The sequence below is a fragment of the Lepidochelys kempii genome, chromosome 2, assembly GCF_965140265.1.
Source record: "Lepidochelys kempii isolate rLepKem1 chromosome 2, rLepKem1.hap2, whole genome shotgun sequence".
Classification (NCBI taxonomy): Eukaryota; Metazoa; Chordata; order Testudines; family Cheloniidae; genus Lepidochelys; species Lepidochelys kempii.
This window is the reverse complement of record NC_133257.1, coordinates 102,280,837-102,299,911: the sequence shown is the minus strand read 5'-3', so window position 1 is coordinate 102,299,911 and position 19,075 is coordinate 102,280,837. Positions and strand designations below refer to the sequence as shown.

Below are 19,075 nucleotides of genomic sequence, written 5' to 3'. Positions count from 1 at the left end.
ATAAGCATATCAACTGTGCTAAATCCACATATTTTGAAGTGTCACATTATCTGAAATTAAACCACATAATGTATTACTGCCAACTCCATAGAGCAGGAAGTCACCACACCAATGGTATAATACATTATATCATTATATATTTTGACCTACCATTTGCATGGTATATCATGACAGATATACCTTGTATAAGGTGTTTGGGAAGCCCACCATTTTTATTTTTCCAACTCAAGATAAATGTTTTTAATGCAAAGCTGAAGAGATCGGGGATAACTGGGAACGTAGTTACCTCCACAGACTGTATGTGTAAATATATATATACATACATACACACACACACACACACACACACACACACCCTAATCCACAGAAAATAAATAAGCAAACAACTTAGTCCTAGTTCAGCAAAGATAGAAGCCAGCAGTGATTTTCACATATTAAGATTGAAGGGAAATGTCACAGAGGATCTGACTGTACATTTGGCCTATGTACAACACCTAAATGTAGTCAGTGATATTAACGTCTAACTTTCAAGGACAACAAACATAATTCAGCTAAAAATTATATGAAGAGTTAAGTTATTGCTGAACGTGCAAATGGTTTTGCTTTGCTACCAACCACTGAAGTCCTTTTTCATGTGAAGCAATAGGGATTTTTTCTTCATACTACTTGCCAATGCACCTTTACCTCTATTGACGTACTGGAAAGGTTCCTAAACAGTGGCTCATGAACCACGGGCAGATACTGTTGGAGAGCTAAGTGGTCACACGGTGCTGGCTTGCGTTATTTTTTTTCAGCTGCTAACTTATTTTAAAAAGACAGTTACCAACTATAATATATACTCTCCTATTATTTTCCACAAAAGAAACAGCTGTATTGCCACAGAAATTATGTGGTCACAAATGGATGGACAGCAGGTTCACAAGACAACATACTAAAGTCTGGTCCATGCTACAAAATATTTTGGAGGCCTGGACCTAAAGTCACTGATTACTATGCACCAGCATTTTCAAGATGAAAAATAAATATCTTATTTAAGTCTCTATAGGTTTATTCACATTCACAAATACTTGCTCCTAGAGGAAGGTACCACTGTCAACCTTTATATAATGTGTCTTCCTTCATTATCTCACACTGGTGTTTCTCCTGTTAATTTTCCTAACCGGACATGAAGTGGAAGAGGTCACTGGGATTTACTGTTAAAATTTCTAAAATGTGTTCTTGTATTGTGACTAATTTGTCTAATTTTGATTAAGTAGAAATCACTATTACAAACCCAGTGAACTTTCTCTTGTACTGCAGTATTACAGAGTAGACAGGAGCAAGGAGCAGAGTTACATATCCTACAACACATGGAAAGAACAGTTTCTTGCCTTACAGCAACTGTGACTCTTTGACACGATGTACACAGTGTCAATCTCACTGTAGGAGGCACGTACCTGACACACACAAGACCAGATTATACTGGATATGAGGGTTGCATAGGCATCCTTGTGCTCCCATCTGAGGGATAAATGGTCATGACACTTCCTCAGTTCCCTTGCAACTCAAAGCCCACATTGCAGACTACTCCAAAAAATGGGGATGGAGGGTTGATCACAGAACCACACTGACTACAGCATCTCAAAGAACCACAGTTACTGTAAGGTAGGTAGCCATTCTTTTCTCTTCACGTACAATGTGTGTCAGTGCAGATCCCACTATAAGTGACTAGCAAGCAGTCTCCCCTTCAGATGGTGGGAGTAAGAAGCCACAGCTGTACAATCAAAAGCTATGTCTACACTTACGATCCTGTGTAAAGAAGACACTTTACACTCCCACCTAGCATGGGTATAAGTATCAGCATAGTTGACAAGGCACGGCTTAGGTGAGCAGAGTGCCCTACCTATACAGCCAAGATGTATAGCCTACAACTCTCAACGTGCCAAATGCTTCCCATGTCTGCACTGCTATTTTTAGGGTCCCTTTACCTCAGCTTTTCCCCACCACAGTGAAAGGCTATGACAGCGGGGAGGTACCAGGGAACAGCTCAGACAACTATCTGCTGCTGGAGCCTTTCACTGTCACGTGTAGCTATACCCTGCAGTGTCAGGTGTGAACACAGCCTGCCTTTCACTGAAGCATGTAGCTACACATGTAGTACCTGTATTCTACACACTTCCCTAAGTGTAGATATAGCCAAAGATTGCAATCCCACTTTTGGTGTCTCCCCTGGCTATCCTGTCAGGTGCATATTTTTAAAAAGATCAAAATCTCTGAGCTCAGCACATTTCTGAAGCAGGCCAACGAGGTTGCCTGTGCTCTGTTCATCAGCGCTCCTTGTTGTTTAGCAAGACACGCTCATTGACTAGCTGGTAACAAATGGTAATGTACTCTGTGATCTGCTTTGAGAGTCTCTGGGAAGATATTGCTTGGCGTTTACATACATCTGATAAAGCCACAAAGAAGACACAGTGAGTTTGAAGGGCTTTGTTCTTCTAAATAGTAAAGTAGGGCTCTGGAGACATCCAGAGTGTGAAATTTCTTTTCTCCTGGAGAAAACAAGTGTGATTTTGAGAAGAAGACTGCCAAGATGAGTGACTGATTCTGATGGAATTCTGAGACCACCTAGGGGATGAACTTGGGGAGGGGACTCATCATCACCACCTTATCCCTGTTAAAACAATGTGTATGGTGTCCAGCCATAAGGGTTTAGATCTTGCTGACTTTCCATACCAACCTGATAGCAACTAACAAAACTGTCTTGATGGTAGGTGGTATAACGAACATTTTGATGAAGGGACAAAGGAAGGTTTCATGAGCCAGAGGAGGGCAAAAAGAGGAGTCAGGTCTCTAACTGGATGTCAGGCACGAAGGAAGCCCTTAATAAATCTCACCACTGTACAGTGTGAAAAACTGCAGCAGCATACAGTCCAGAATCTGGAATCAGGTTTTCAACAAGATTTACATTACTTTGGGCTGCCTATATGGAAAAAAAAAATCACCATTTGAAAAAAAAGTTCTGCTAGTTTTCCTGCTCTGCATAAGAACCTCTTGCACCTGCCACAATCTGTGTCATGAATGCTCATCCACCCCAGTATCCAAGACAGCTGTGTGCAGCAAGTGCAAGTACAGGTGCAGTATCTGTCCAGAGTTCAGAGACACTATGTCTGGGCAAAGAAGGGACGCATATAGGAGGTTGGCTGGACATCTATAATAGGTCTGACAGACAAAACTGTCCCTGCCAGTTGGGGACTATCATGATAATGGTAGCCTTGTCCTCTCTGATCTTGGATATTATCCTGGGGATCGGTTGGAAGGCATAAAAGAGACTGTGAGACCACCAAAGAAAAAAAGCATCCAGCAGAGACCCTAGGTATATGCCTCCGTTGGAGTAGGAAACCTTGCATTTGGCACTCTCTATTGTGGCAAAAATAAATCTATGGCTTATTTGGATGGGTCCCCCATCATCAGAATATTGGGTCTAGGATGGATAACACAGCAGTCATTCATGGTTAGTTACCACATTTCTGCTCAAGAAGTCTGTAAGGTCATGGTTGACTTCTGGAAGAAGAAAGTCTGGTGGAAAATCATCCCGCACTGGTAACACTATTCACCAAATTTGATGGATTCCAGATAAAGTGAGGACCATCTGGTACCCCGCTTGCTGATACAGTGTATCACCATCATACTGTCCATCACAGTTTGCACTATATTGTTTCACAGACATTGCACAAATGCTATGCAGGCCAAGCTGGTGGCCCTCATCTTGACAACGCGTAACTTCAGATTGCCTGGAGACCACACTCCTTGTATTTGGAGTTGATTCAGGTGGGCAACCCAACTTGTCCCTGCTTCATCTGTAATAAGCTTCACTGTTAGCAAGGGAATCGAGGACGAGACCCACCTTTCCTCATATCAAGAGGTTTAGTCACTCGGTAAGTTCTCACAAAACTTGGGACGGGACAGTGACCAACAGGTTCATATTGTGTTTGGATGGGGAATATGCAGTCCTTAGCCCGTGCTGTAATGGCCACAGGTGAAGTCAGGCAAGCAACTGTCCTGGTGCAACTCTCGTCTGAGTAGTCACATCTGCTGCCATTATGTGTGGACAGAGTTCATGAAAAATGATGTCCTCTACTGTACCTCATCAGCTTCTTGGAATGGTATTTCGGCTGCCTACAGTAGGACAGCGTGTGCTGTCTTTGCTGGCGCAAGAGAGAGCTCAGTCACACTGGAGTCCTTGAGCAAGCATAAAGGCAGTGTCAGTTTTCTCTCTGATACTTCAAATGGCAGATCCTCAACCATAGTTTGTACTCCATGAAGAAGGCACACAGCCTGGAGCCAACACGCCTTCCACATTGGCAACACTTCGGCCATGTACCTAGTTGCAATGCCTGCTCTGACCATAGCTGCTTATAAGGTCATTTTGGCCACCAGCTGAGTTTTCTTTTATGATGTCCCTGAGCTCCTCTCTGCTCTCACAACATTCACTCTGCCCCAAGTTAAAACGTCACATTTGGCTTGGAAACCCTGATAGCCACTTACAATTGAAACAATGCACAGAGTAGGATTTTCCCCCAAACAAATCCAGTCTTTATCTTTTGGCACATTCTTGGCCGAACAAGACTTCTCTTGGACAGTTGAGACCAGTAAAGATCCAGCGACTGTGGCTGAGGCAAGGATGCTGCTGGAGAAGGAGATCTTTTCCTCTTCCAAGACTGAAACAAGGGGCTTGGAAGGTAGAGACCTGGCAAGATGGACCGTACACCACAGGGGCCAAGGAGGCATCCCATATGCATCCATGTGGCTGGTAAGTTGCTGACTGGACCAATGCCAGTCCTGGCAGGCCAAAGGCTCTGATGAATTCCTTGGGTTTCTTGCTGGCGCCACTCATGGATCACATGGGAGGGACACCTCCCTGCTAGTACCACCTCATCACCAGGATGCAAGCTGTCTCTCTCTTTCATGGGTGGCACTGATGGGTAGGGAGCCATAAGTGCTGGGGCCTTGTTGGCCCTGTTGGATACTGCAGTGCTGATGTATGTCCTGGGTGTGGTCCACGATAGTTCACCCAATGCCAGAGTTGATGATAGTACAGGTGCTTTTGGTACCAAATGTAGTCTGCTGCCCTGCAATCTACTCCTTTTCACTCATTTTTCATGTTGGATAAGGTTTATCCTCTTGCCTTCCGGTCTCTTTCTGCATGAGAAGACACTGAGCTTTTCCTCAAACTCCTGTCCCAGTGTTCTGGGTGGCCTGTTTTAGTGTCCTGTTTCAATGTCTGTGGTGGGGAGCATGGATCACCTTTCATGTTGCACTCCCCACCAGTTTCCAGTCCAGGCTGGGGAAGCTAATGATCCAACTAGCAGACCAAATTCAGTGATGAATCCTGGCCATATGCCACCTGAGGCTCGCTGTGTATACACTAAGAAGAACGTCTATGATGTTGACTAATTTATGCTGGCTATCATACATATATATAAAGCATTAAGTATCCACATTAAGTATTAATATAGCAGTTATAAATCCCAAATTAGTCTGTACCTTTGAAATAATCCCGTTCACCTATGTGAAATATCCCATACCACCTTGCATTAACTTTGGCTTAGAGTAGATAGGAATATTGTCAGTATCAGGACATATAATTGTTTCCTTATAGAAACAGAAAGGCAGTTACCCTCACAAACCTATTTATCCTAGTACAGGTTTAGGAGGTGTCTTCAGATCCCTTAGTACCTGGAATGCATTTACCCATACTAAAGATAAGGGTCCATCATGACCTAGAATGCACAGTGTGTTCAGAACAAAGATAAGGGACACACCAGAAAAACAAGATAAAAAGCTAATTAGTTGAACCTAGTTTCAAATGAGGAATATGGTTTCTTTTAAGATTGCTTCAGGAGTAGAACTTTGGAGAACACACCTTCTGTAATAAGGTGAACGTAACACTGCTCTACAGCATGGCTCTTTTGAAGATTGTGTCATATAGAACCTTTTTCCTATATCATATTAATAAACTTGACTGACATTGGTTATTTAGTCTCTTGACCAACTGACCATACAATTTATCAAAAATGGCATCATCTTTAATGTCAAAAGTTTTGATAGGTTCAATGCTGCAGTTGGTGATAGTGTACATCAGAGGTGGGCAAACTATGGCCCATGGGCCACATCCGGCCCTCTGGACCCTCCTGCCCGGTCCCTGAGCTCCTGGCCTCGGAGGCTGGCACCCAGCCCCTCCCCTGCTGTTCCCCCTCCCACACAGCCTCAGTTCACTGTGTCGCCGGCGCAACGCTCTGGGCGGCGGGGCTGCGAGCTCTTGCTGGGCAGCGCAGCTGCAGAGCGGCAGCCTGACCCGGTGCTCTGTGCTGTGCGATGGTGTAGCTGGCTCCAGCTGGGTGGCATGGCTGCCTGTCCTGGTGCTCTGGGCGGCACGGCTGTAACACCACCAGCCACTGGTGCTCCAGGCAGTGCAGTAAGGGGCCAGGGAGCAGGCGGGGGGTTGGATAGAAGGCACAGGAGTTCGGGGTGGTGATCAGGGGGCGGGGGTGTGGATAGGAGTCAGGGCAGTCAGAGGGCGGGGAAAAGGGGGTTGAATGGGAGCAGGACTCCCGGGGGGGGCAGTCAGGAAGAAGAGAGGGGGTTGGATGGGGCGGCGGGGAGCAGTCAGGGGCAGGGGTTCCGGGGGCGGTCAGGGAGAAAGGGTGGTTGGATGGGGCAGGGCTCCCGGGGGAGCAGTCAGGAATGAGAGGAGGGGTTGAATGGGGCGGCGGGGGGCAGTCAGGGGACAGCAAGAGGTGGATGGGGCAGGAGTCCTGGGGGGGGCCATCAGGGGGCGAGAAGCAGGTGGGGTGGATAGGGAGCGGGAGCCAAGCCACGCCTGGCTGTTTGGGGAGGCACAGCCTCCCGTAACCGGCCCTCCATACAATTTTGGAAACCCAATGTGGTCCTCAGGCCAAAAAGTTTGCCCGCCCCTGGTGTAGATATTAATGTCAGTGCCAATTGTTTTCTTGATGCAGTCTTCTTTGCTGTGGTCTTGGCATTACCTGCCTGCTTAATGGAGTGCTGGATGGTGCAAATTTGAGCAGTATGGGGATACTAGAGCCTAGATCTTCTGGGTCTCACGTCACTCTCAGACTGTTCCAAGAGATGGAGCTTCAGTCTCGCTTCTCTTGACCTTTAAGATGAGTAGAGAATGAAAGGCAAACCGAGCACCTGCTGCTTGGATGAATTATACACCCCAAAACCAGGCAACTGCTGTGTCTGTCTTTAAGAAAAATTAGTCTGTCAAAGGATGAACAAGGCTTGAAGGTTTTGACTCCACCATCTTGAGATCTTTCTATAAAGGGGTATGTCCTGAGGGGGGAGGGGGAATGGGGAGAGAGTGTTGTATAAGGGGATCAAATCAAAGAAATTCAATCTGGACAGGGATTATGCAGTTGAAAATTAAAGAACTAAAAGCTGTTCTAAAGATTGGTTCCATTTTGCTGCCACTGACAGTAAGAGGAAACTTGGGGAGGATCACGGGAACTCCGGCCTTCATGCTTTCCCATGGGAGCATGAAGTGGCATAAGCTGTAGCTCCACATAAGAAATTCTGTCATGGTTCTAGGCAACAATGTGCACACTGTTAGCAGCAAAAATGTTTATTGCATCTTCATCTACTGTGCGTAAGTGGTAAAAATTACTTTCTGAAAAAACATTCAGACACTCCAGTCCCTTGAGGTTGTACTATTACTTTACCAAAAGAGCAGAGCAGTAAATTGCACTGACCTGTGAAGTGATATTAAGTGTAACTGAATCAAGACCACTAGATAACATGCCCTGAGTATCAGCCAAAGTCAAGGTGACACTACCATCTCCTCCAACTCCTGACGAAGACATTACTAAATTCTGAGCAGAAACTGTGGATTGAGACATGGGTGGTGTTGAAGGAAGATTTCCACTTGAAGTATTAAGTTCTGCAAAAAATAAAGTATGCACAACATTAAAAATGGAAACAAGCATCAATCCTAACTACAGAACTACCTTATTTTAGGTGAATAACTTAGGTGATAATTTCTTGCTTGCTAAGAGTTGGTGGCACTACTGCAGATCTTTCTCCTCTTTTAGTGAGACAGGTGGCAAACAACGGGAAAAACAATTTACTTCCTTGTAACTGGAGTTTGCCAGATATGTAGCATCACAAAGATGTATGTGTGAGAGCCTTGCACTGTGCTGCATGGACATGGGTCCATTACAAGCAGTATAACTGAAGACAAGTTTTCAGTGATAGGTAACACACTATGGAACACCCTACCACAGGAGGTCAGAATGAGTCTTCATCTGATCACCTTAGGAACTCAGAGGAAAAACTCACCTTTTTCAAAAGTCTACTTACACCAGAAGCAAAGATGACAACAAAATTTATTGAAACCCAAAGAAAGAAAATTCCACCACAAAACAAAAACCAGTAAAAGTGACCAAACATTAGGATAGCGAGAGCAGAGCCAGATCTTATTTTCCTGTATAAAAGGCTCAGATATTACAGTGAGATGTGTCCACTCTAATATAAAAATAACAACAACAACATAAGACCAAAATTCTGTAAACAGTTTAGTTAATGCATCTGTTTACAGAACAGGGCCCCAAAAATATAAACCTACGTTAGAACACATTACAGTATATGAAAATAATAGAAATGTAGTGGCTTGAAATAGCCACAAGGGAGTTCCAACAAGACAAGCTGCCTAGTCATGAACCAATTTATTCTGAATCTGAAATAACTGGGGCTATGAGAAAGTCATCCTCAGGGTGTTCAGAAAATATTGCAATAATCTAAAAGCTGCACTGCCACTATCTAAATCTAATGAATTCATTTATAACTATTCAGAGCCAGTTCAGACACTAAGACAAAAGGAGACATTACTTACCTTGTATAATGAGTTATTTGAGATGTGTCCCCCACTTGAGGTGTACACACATCCCTGGCACATTTGATTGGAGACTTTCAGCAACAATGCTCCTTCAGTCCATGTATGCACCCTAGCCATCTTCATGCCCTGTACTGAGGATACTTAGGACTGTGATTGACAAACTATCCTCAAGTTCTTTTCTACCACAGAAGTCCCAGTGAGAAGAGACACTGCAGCTCAAGGGAAAGGAGGGCGGGTAGTCGAGCACCCACAGGGAGACATCTTGAAAAACTCTAGTTACTGTACAAAGTAAGTAACAACTTATTTTTCTTCGATTAATGCCCCTATGCACACTCTACTTGAGTTGACTCTCTAGCTGTATCCTCTGAAGGAGATGGGCACTTCAGAACCCAGCCTAGAACTGTTCGTAGAACTGCAGAACCAAATGTAGCATCTGTTCTAGAGGCATTCACCAAGGCCTAATGTGTTGAGAAAGTATGAACTAATGCCCATGTAGCAGCTTTGTAGATTTCTGTAACAGGAACATCTTTCAGTATGGCAATGGACATAGGTTGAAACCTAGTAAAGTGGGCTACTACCCTATTTAGACATGGCCCATTAGTAGCTGGATATCAGGAGACGATGAAGATGGAAACCCAAGTATCTGGGAGGACACTAATGGAGAGTGTGTAGGGGAGGGCAGCTAGTGGTGAGCGGGAAGCCAGGAGCCTGTGGGGCTAGGGTTAGGTTAGGGTTAGGTCAATGGAAGTGCTCCTGTTGAGGATGCGCACTACCGACCGAAGGAGGGTAGTATGGACCTGAACCACTGCAGTAATTATGTAAGATGTCTATGGAAAAATTATGATTTGCGGAATATGATTATCCTATTTGTATGAATGCATCATTTTGTATATGAAGTTATGAATATTAACTACGTACCTGTATTTCAAATGTTTGCTCCTATGGTAGCACCAACAAGGTATTTAGCCAGCACATTGTGAAGGAACTATCCAAGTTGAATGGCCCATCAAAGAACACTTAACTCACAATGAACCATGGAAGACACCTTAATGGACTTTCCTGTGAATGTTTTAACTAGAGTAGGAGTAATGGCCTCTGCTATATGTGTGGACATGTGACTTGCTGTCATAAATATAAAGGGAAGGGTAAACCCCTTTAAAATCCCTCCTGGCCAGAGGAAAAATCCTCTCACCTGTAAAGGGTTAAGAAGCTAAAGGTAACCTCGCTGGCACCTGACCAAAATGACCAATGAGGAGACAAGATATTTTCAAAAGCTGGGAGGAGGGAGAGAAACAAAGGGTCTGTGTCTCTCTGTCGGTATGCTGCTTTGCCGGGGATAGAACAGGAATGGAGTCTTAGAACTTTTAGTAAGTAATCTAGCTAGGTATGCGTTAGATTATGATTTCTTTAAATGGCTGAGAAAAGAATTGTGCTGAATAGAATGACTATTTCTGTCTGTGTGTCTTTTTTGTAACTTAAGGTTTTACCTAGAGGGATTCTCTATGTTTTGAATCTAATTACCCTGTAATGTAATTACTACCATCCTGATTTTACAGGGGTGATTCCTTTACTCCTATTTCTATTAAAAGTCTTCTTGTAAGAAAACTGAATACTTTTCATTGTTCTCAGATCCAAGGGTTTGGGTCTGTGGTCACCTACGCAAATTGGTGAGGATTTTTACCAAACTTTTCCCAGGAACTGGGGTGCAAGGGTTGGGAGGATTTTGGGGGGAAAGACGTGTCCAAACTGCGTTTCCCAGTAAACCCAGTTAGAGTTTGGTGTTGGCAGTGGTTATTTCAAGGACAAAAGATAAAATTAATTTGTACCTTGGGGAAGTTTTAACCTAAGCTGGTAAAAGTAAGCTTAGGAGGTTTTCATGCAGGTCCCCACATCTATACCCTACAGTTCGGAGTGGAGGAGGAACCTTGACATGGTGGCAGTGGTGGCTGTTGGTAAGCAGGTTTCCAAGTAGATGGAGGTTTTTTGCTTTGATTTGGGGCCAGAGCAGAGACAAGGGAATTATCTTTTTCTGTAGGCTGACAATCACTATCAGAGAATAGGTATTCTATTCCAGCACAGCAAAATTTTACAGCCACGTTTTGTTTGTTTATTTCTAAACCTCGGGTGTAAAGTTAGTTAAAAAACAGAGAGGTTAGGATGACAAAATCCATGGCTCGACAAAAGCTGGAATTAGCCAGATTTCAGGCTAAGGAAAAACAAAGGGAACATGAAAGACGGATAGAACTCATGCGGCTGAAGAAGGAGGAGAAGGAAGAAGAGAGGAAGCATGTGGAGGAGGAGAGGGGAAAAGAGAGGAAGCATGCACTGGAGATGGAGAAGGTAAAGGCTCAGCAGAATATACCAACAAACCCTAGCAATCCTTCTCTAGGTACCACTCCCCATCCCAGAAAGTTCCCCACCTACAAGGCAGGCGATGATACTGAAGCCTTCCTAGAAAACTTCGAAAGGGCCTGCCTTGGGTACAACATCTCTACTGATCAATACATGGTAGAGCTGAGGCCGCAGCTCAGTGGACCTTGAGCTGAGGTGGCAGCTGAAATGCCTAAAGAACACATGAACAAGTATGAACTGTTTAAATCCAAGGCAAGAGTCAGACCCGAGCAGTCTCATCGGAGGTTCAGAGCCCTAAGGTGGAAACCAGACGTGTCATTTACCCGACATGCCTACCACACTGTGAAATATTGGGATGCCTGGATATCAGGAGCAAGTGTTGAATCTCCAGTAAATTTGCCCTTCCTAATGCAAATGGAACAATTCTTAGAGGGTGTTCCTGAGGAAACAGAAAGATACATCCTAGATGGGAAGCTCAAAACTGTAATCGAGGCAGGAGAGATTGGACCAGATGGGTGGAGGTGGCCGAGAAGAAGAAAACTGGTCGCAGTTGGAGCGGAGACCAGAAGGGACAACCCCAGACCACACCCTATCACCGGGGGCCGCCCAAAACCCCACCTACCTCCCAAAGAACCCTCCAGACACCTTATCGTCCCACCACCCCGTTCTCCAGCAACCCACCTTGCCCCAGTGACCTGTCAGCTGGACGATGTTTTAAATGTAATGAGCTGGGGCATGTAAAGGCCAACTGCCCCAAGAACCCCAACAGATTACAGTTCATTGCACCAGGATCACACCAGAGGTCTGCAGGCCCAGATACCTCCCAGATACCCTTGGAGCGGAGGGAAACTGTGAGTGTGGGCGGGAAGAAGGTCACCATGTGGAGGGACACTGGAGCACAAGTGTCAGCTATCCATGCTTCCTTCGTGGACCCCAATTTAATCAACCCAGAGATCCAAGTGATGATTCAACCCTTCAAGTCCAACTCTTTCAATTTGCCTGCAGCCAAGTTGCCTGTCCAGTACCAGGGCTAGTTAGGAACGTGGACTTTTGCAGTCTATGATGATTATCCCATCCCCATGCTGTTGGGGAAAGACTTGGCCAATCATGTGAAGCGGGCCAAGAGGGCGGGAATGGTCACCCGTAGCCAGGCTAAACAAGCCGTGAGGCCTTGCTCTATTCCGGAAACTTCTATCAGGACCCAGTCAGAGGTGATGGACCCGGACCCCAGGCCAATGTCTGCAACAGCAGTAGTGGATCTAGTCCCAGAGATCCAGATGGAACCAGTCCCAGAACCGGAACCAGCGGAACAACCAGCACCAGACTATTTGCCAGCACTAACTCCAGTACTTGCAACCTCAACACCAGAGGGCCCCACCGAACCTGAACCGGCAACAGCCCATAACCCTACACAAGAGGCTCAGCAGGAGCCTGAACCCCAACATAGTGTCCCAGCAGAGAGCGGTTCACAGTCAGTGGAAACAGCCCCATCCCCTACATCGCTTCCAGAGGGACCAAGCATAGGTCCACAATCCAAGGAGGAACTGATGTCTCCAGCATCAAGGGAACAGTTCCAGACCGAACAGGAAGCAGATGAAAGCCTCCAGAGAGCTTGGACGGCGGCACGGAGCAACCCACCGCCTCTCAGTTCTTCTAATCGATCCAGGTTTGTTGTAGAAAGAGGACTTTTATACAAGGAAACTCTTTCTGGTGGACACCAGGAAGACTGGCATCCTCAGAGACAGTTGGTAGTTCCAACTAAATACCGGGCCAAGCTCTTGAGCTTAGCCCACGATCACCCTAGTGACCATGCTGGGGCGAATAGGACGAAAGACCGTTTGGGGGGGTCATTCCACTGGGAAGGAATGGGCAAGGATGTTTCTACCTATGTCCAGTCTTGTGAAGTATGCCAAAGAGTGGGAAAACCCCAAGACCAGGTCAAAGCCCCTCTCCAGCCACTCCCCATCATTGAAGTTCCATTTCAGCGAGTAACTGTGGATATTCTGGGTCCTTTTCCGAAAAAGACACCCAGAGGAAAGCAGTACATACTGACTTTCATGGATTTTGCCACCCGATGGCTGGAAGCAGTAGCTCTAAGCAACACCAGGGCTAAAAGTGTGTGCCAGGCACTAGCAGACATTTTTGCCAGGGTAGGTTGGCCCTCTGACATCCTCACAGATGCAGGGACTAATTTCCTGGCAGGAACCATGGAAAACCTTTGGGAAGCTCATGGGGTAAATCACTTGGTTGCCACTCCTTACCACCATCAAACAAATGGCATGATGGAGAAGTTTAATGGAACTTTGGGGGCCATGATACGTAAATTCGTAAATGAGCACTCCAATGATTGGGACCGAGTGTTGCAGCAGTTGCTCTTTGCCTACAGAGCTGTACCACATCCCAGTTTAGGGTTTTCCCCATTTGAACTTGTATATGGCCGTGAGGTTATGGGGCCATTACAGTTGGTGAAGCAGCAATGGGAGGGATTTACACCTTCTCCAGGAACTAACATTCTGGACTTTGTAACCAACCTACAAAACACCCTCCGAACCTCTTTAGCCCTTGCTAGAGAAAACTTACAGGATGCTCAAAAAGAGCAAAAAACCTGGTATGATAAACATGCCAGACAGCGTTCCTTCAAAGTAGGGGACCAGGTCATGATCTTAAAGGCGCTCCAGGCCCATAAAATGGAAGCATCGTGGAAAGGGCCATTCACAGGCCAGGAGCGCCTGGGAGCTGTTAATTATCTCATAGCATTCCCCACCTCCAACCGAAAGCCTAAGGTGTACCATATTAATTCTTTAAAGCCCTTTTATTCCAGAGAATTAAAGGTTTGTCAGTTTACAGCCCAGGGAGGAGACAACGCTGAGTTGCCTGAAGGTGTCTACTACGAAGGGAAAAGTGCTGGTGGTGTGGAAGAGGTGAACCTCTCCATGACATGCAGTGACAGCAGATCAAGGAGCTGTGCACTAGATACGCGCCAACGTTCTCAGCCACCCCAGGACTGACTGAACGGGCATACCACTCCATTGACACAGGTAATGCTCGGCCAATTAAAGTCTAACCTTACCGGGTGTCTCCTCAAGCTAAAACTGCTATAGAACGGGAGATCCGGGATATGTTACAGATGGGTGTAATCCGCCCCTCTGGAAGTGCATGGGCATCTCCAGTGGTTCTAGTTCCCAAACCAGATAGGGAAATATGTTTTTGCGTGGACTACCGTAAGCTAAATGCTGTAACTCACCCAGACAACTATCCAATGCCACGCACAGATGAACTATTGGAGAAACTGGGACAGGCCCAGTTCATCTCTACCTTGGACTTAACCAAGGGGTACTGGCAGGTACCACTAGATGAATCTGCCAAGGAAAGGTCAGCCTTCACCACACATCTCGGGCTGTATGAATTTAATGTACTCCCTTTCGGGCTGCAAAATGCACCCGCCACCTTCCAAAGACTTGTAGATGGTCTCCTAGCGGGATTAGGAGAATATGCAGTCGCCTACCTTGACGATGTGGCCATATTTTCAGATTCCTGGGCAGACCACCTGGAACATCTACAAAAAGTCCTTGAGCGCATAAGGGAGGCAGGACTAACTGTTAAGGCTAAGAAGTGTCAAACAGGCCTAAACAGAGTGACTTACCTTGGACACCAGGTGGGTCAAGGAACTATCAGCCCCCTACAGGCCAAAGTGGATGATATCCAAAAGTGGCCTGTCCCAAAGTCAAAGAAACAGGTTTAATCCTTCTTAGGCTTGGCCGGTTATTACAGACGATTTGTACCGCAATACAGCCAAATCGCCACCCCACTGACAGACCTAACCAAAAAGAAACAGCCAAATGCCGTTCAGTGGACCGAAAAGTGTCAGAAGGCCTTTAACAAGCTTAAAGCGACACTCATGTCTGACCCTGTACTAAAGGCTCCAGACTTTGACAAACCGTTCCTAGTAACCACAGATGCGTCCAAGCGTGGTGTGGGAGCAGTTTTAATGCAGAAAGGACCTGATCAAGAATTCCACCCTGTAGTGTTTCCTCAGCAAAAAACTGTCTGAGAGGGAAAGCAACTGGTCAGTCAGTGAAAAAGAATGTTACACCATTGTCTACGCTCTGGAAAAGCTACGCCCATATGTTTGGGGACGGCGTTTCCACCTGCAAACCGACCATGCTGCACTGAAGTTGCTTCATACCGTCAAAGAAACTAACAAAAAACTTCTTCGGTGGAGTTTAGCTCTCCAAGATTTTGATTTCGACATCCAACACATCTCAGGAGCTTCTAACAAAGTGGCTGATGCACTCTCCCGTGAAAGTTTCCCAGAATCAACTGGTTAAAATCGTCCTTGAGATGTGGAAAATATTTTTAGTCTTTATGTACTTGGTAGTATATTTAGAGATGCATGTGTCTTATTAACTCTGTTCTTCCTAGAGCTCCAGGAAGAAATCCCAGCCAGTGTTTCACCCTACCTGAGATTTGGGGGGCGTGTCATAAATATAAAGGGAAGGGTAAACCCCTTTAAAATCCCTCCTGGCCAGAGGAAAAATCCTCTCACCTGTAAAGGGTTAAGACCCTAAAGGTAACCTCGCTGGCACCTGACCAAAATGACCAATGAGGAGACAAGATATTTTCAAAAGCTGGGAGGAGGGAGAGAAACAAAGGGTCTGTGTCTCTCTGTCGGTATGCTGCTTTGCCGGGGATAGAACAGGAATGGAGTCTTAGAACTTTTAGTAAGTAATCTAGCTAGGTATGCGTTAGATTATGATTTCTTTAAATGGCTGAGAAAAGAATTGTGCTGAATAGAATGACTATTTCTGTCTGTGTGTCTTTTTTGTAACTTAAGGTTTTGCCTAGAGGGATTCTCTATGTTTTGAATCTAATTACCCTGTAAGGTACCTACCATCCTGATTTTACAGGGGTGATTCCTTTACTCCTATTTCTATTAAAAGTCTTCTTGTAAGAAAACTGAATGCTTTTTCATTGTTCTCAGATCCAAGGGTTTGGGTCTGTGGTCACCTATGCAAATTGGTGAGGATTTTTACCAAATTTTTCCCAGGAACTGGGGTGCAAGGGTTGGGAGGATTTTGGGGGGAAAGACGTGTCCAAACTGCATTTCCCAGTAAACCCAGTTAGAGTTTGGTGGTGGCAGTGGTTATTCCAAGGACAAAAGATAAAATTAATTTGTACCTTGGGGAAGTTTTAACCTAAGCTGGTAAAAGTAAGCTTAGGAGGTTTTCATGCAGGTCTCCACATCTATACCCTAGCATTCGGAGTGGGGGAGGAACCTTGACACTTGCCCATGTGACTCCAAACTCCATCTTGTTACAGTACCTGTATTTTTCCACAAACTGGACAGAGGGCTTTGTTTGAAACAATGGGTTTCCCTCTGCATGGCAGAAGCTATAAAAGGCTGTGGAGACATGTCCATTTTGTCTCTTTCCTACTCTAACCTCTGGACTATGGTTAGAATGCTCCCATGAGTATAAGTCCAAAGGACTGAGGACCTTCCAGTGATTTGGAAGCAACCAGAGACTTAACAAGCCAGCAGTTTAATTTCATCACTGCTACAAGCCTGATCCAAGAACCTTGCAATTATTGTATGTATTTGATTCCTTTAACCACTTTTAACTCTCACCTTTCTTTTTTTTATAAATAAACCTTTTGATATTAGATACTAAAGGACTGACAACAGCATGATTACTGGGTAAGTTAGATATTGACCTAGGTCAATGTGGCTGGTCCTTTGGGATCAGAAGGGTTTTAAATATCCACTCTTCATTAAGTCTAGTGTTTTTGGTGGTGATACAAGGATTAGAACACCTAAGGAGACTGCTTTTCTGACTTCTTGTTAGCCAGTGCGGTGAAACGTCAGTGTACTTCTGTTGCTGGTCTAATATATCTTGTGAAAGAATAACCACCAGTTTTGGGGTGTGTTTGCCCTATTTCTCAACAGTTCATCCTGAATTTGGTATTCTCAGCTGTGATCCACTGAGGCATGGTTACAAGAGGTATTTGCCACTAGAAAAACCATTTTCATGGAAAGATTTAGAAGCGTACAAGAAGCTAATGGCTCTCAGGGAGATTATTCAAACCCCATGTTCACACTTAGGATGAGAGTTGATAACACTTTGATGAATCTGGAAGCTGAAGGATGAGCAAATACTGAAAAACCTTCCATAGGAGAATTAAATTCTGTGATGGCTTCTACGTGGACTTGAATGGAGCTTAACAAGAGACCTCTTTTCTTCAGAGTGAATCCATAGGTATCCAAAATCTCCAAGATGGAGAATCAACAGGAGAGAGTGATAGTATGTGCACCAGTGGTAAAATCACTTCCATTTCTGAAGGTAATTCATGGTAGACTACTTACTGCTGTTCAAAAAAAGACTTCTTGATCCTCTCTGGAACAAGAGAGTTCTAATCCTGAAAGCCATCTAGGTACCAAGCCATTAGCCAGAGAGCCTCCAAGCTGGGGTAACAAATATTCCCCAAATCCTAAACGATGGCGGGCTGGGAGCAGAAATAAAGAAGGTAAGGAAACCATACCTGTCTTGGCCAGGTTGGTGCAATCAAAATTACCATGGTTTGTCCTATTTGTTTAGAACGCTGAAGATTAGCAGCATTGGAGGGGAAGGTATATAGGAGACTCTTTGACCAGGGAAGGAAAAAGGTGTCCCCATGGAATGGAGACTGAAACGTCTTCTCAAACAGAATTTTGCACATCTGCGGTCGGCAGTACTGGAAAAAATGTCTATTGTTTGGAAGACGCCAGATAAGGAAAATCTGCTTTAGTATGGATCTCTCAACTTCCCACTCGTCATCCAAGGTGAAGTGTTGGCTGAGGTAATCAGCAATGGTGTTTTAGCAGCTGTAAAAATAACCTGTTGAGATATGGATATGGTGGACTATACACCAGTTCTATTACCCGAGTGCCTCTGAGCACAGAGAAGGGGATCTCAACCCCTTGTTGATTTATGTTGTACATACTGGTCCTGTTTGTCATTAGACAAACAGAATGACCTTCTATCATGCTGGTAAGCATAATGTACTGCCATGACCTCCAGAAAGTTGATATGTAAACTCCTGGGCAGACTATCTGCACAGGATAACATGGTCCCATAGATGAGTTTCCCATCCTCAGATGGATGCATCCAAAACTATTGCGACAGAAGGAGGCAGATAACTGAAGGGAATCCCTGAGCATACCTTGTCCGGATTCTTCCACCATTCAAGAAAGACTAGCACACGGCTGGGACTAAAGAGCAACTTGTTCAAACTCTCTCTGCTGGGAGGGTTTAAACTGTCCTGAGCCAGGATTTGAAGCAGGGTATATGTAAGCAAGTGTGTAACGTGACAAAGTACACACTGCCACATGCCCTAAGAGCTGCAGGCACAATCTGGCAACGGTGTGGGGATTCATTTGGACTTGAGCTATTAAGTACGTCAGACTGAGAAACCTGTCCTCTGGTAGGTAGGCTCTGGATGTCGTGGCATCGAGAGTGGCCCCTATGAACTCCATTCTCCACAGAAGTAAGAGGGGTCATTTTCCAGTACTGAGGTGAAGGTGAAGCATGTGGAAGAGAGACACAGCTTTCTTTACAGCAGTTTGAACTTCAGCATAGGAACACCCCTTAAGAAGCCAGCTATTGAAATAAGGGAAACAAATTACTCCCCATTGGCAAAGCTGTGAGGCAACTACCATCATAACTTTTGTAAACACTCTGGGTACAGAGCAGATGGGCTGCAAAGGACGACTCGATACTGACAGTGGTCCTGACCTATGACAAAGTGTAAGGCTCTCTTGTGAGAGGGCTGTATTGTGACATGAAAGTACACGTC

The 19,075-nt window shown here is 45.1% G+C and overlaps 1 protein-coding gene across 16 annotated transcripts in view; it reads right to left on the bottom strand.

Annotated features, from left to right (window-relative positions):
• Positions 1-19,075, bottom strand: part of ZNF236 (zinc finger protein 236) — a 232,124-nt gene that overhangs the window by 83,159 nt on the left and 129,890 nt on the right. For 15 of the 16 annotated variants that reach the window (XR_012157275.1, XR_012157274.1, XR_012157278.1 and 12 more), the window contains one exon: positions 7,752-7,939. The exons of the other annotated variant lie outside the window; for it this stretch is intronic. Coding sequence is in view for 1 of the 15 variants with exons in the window: in XM_073331780.1 (XP_073187881.1) it covers positions 7,752-7,939 (188 nt within the window). In the remaining 14 variants the exon portion in view is untranslated. The remainder of the gene's footprint in view (positions 1-7,751; positions 7,940-19,075) is intronic. 16 annotated transcript variants of the gene reach the window in all.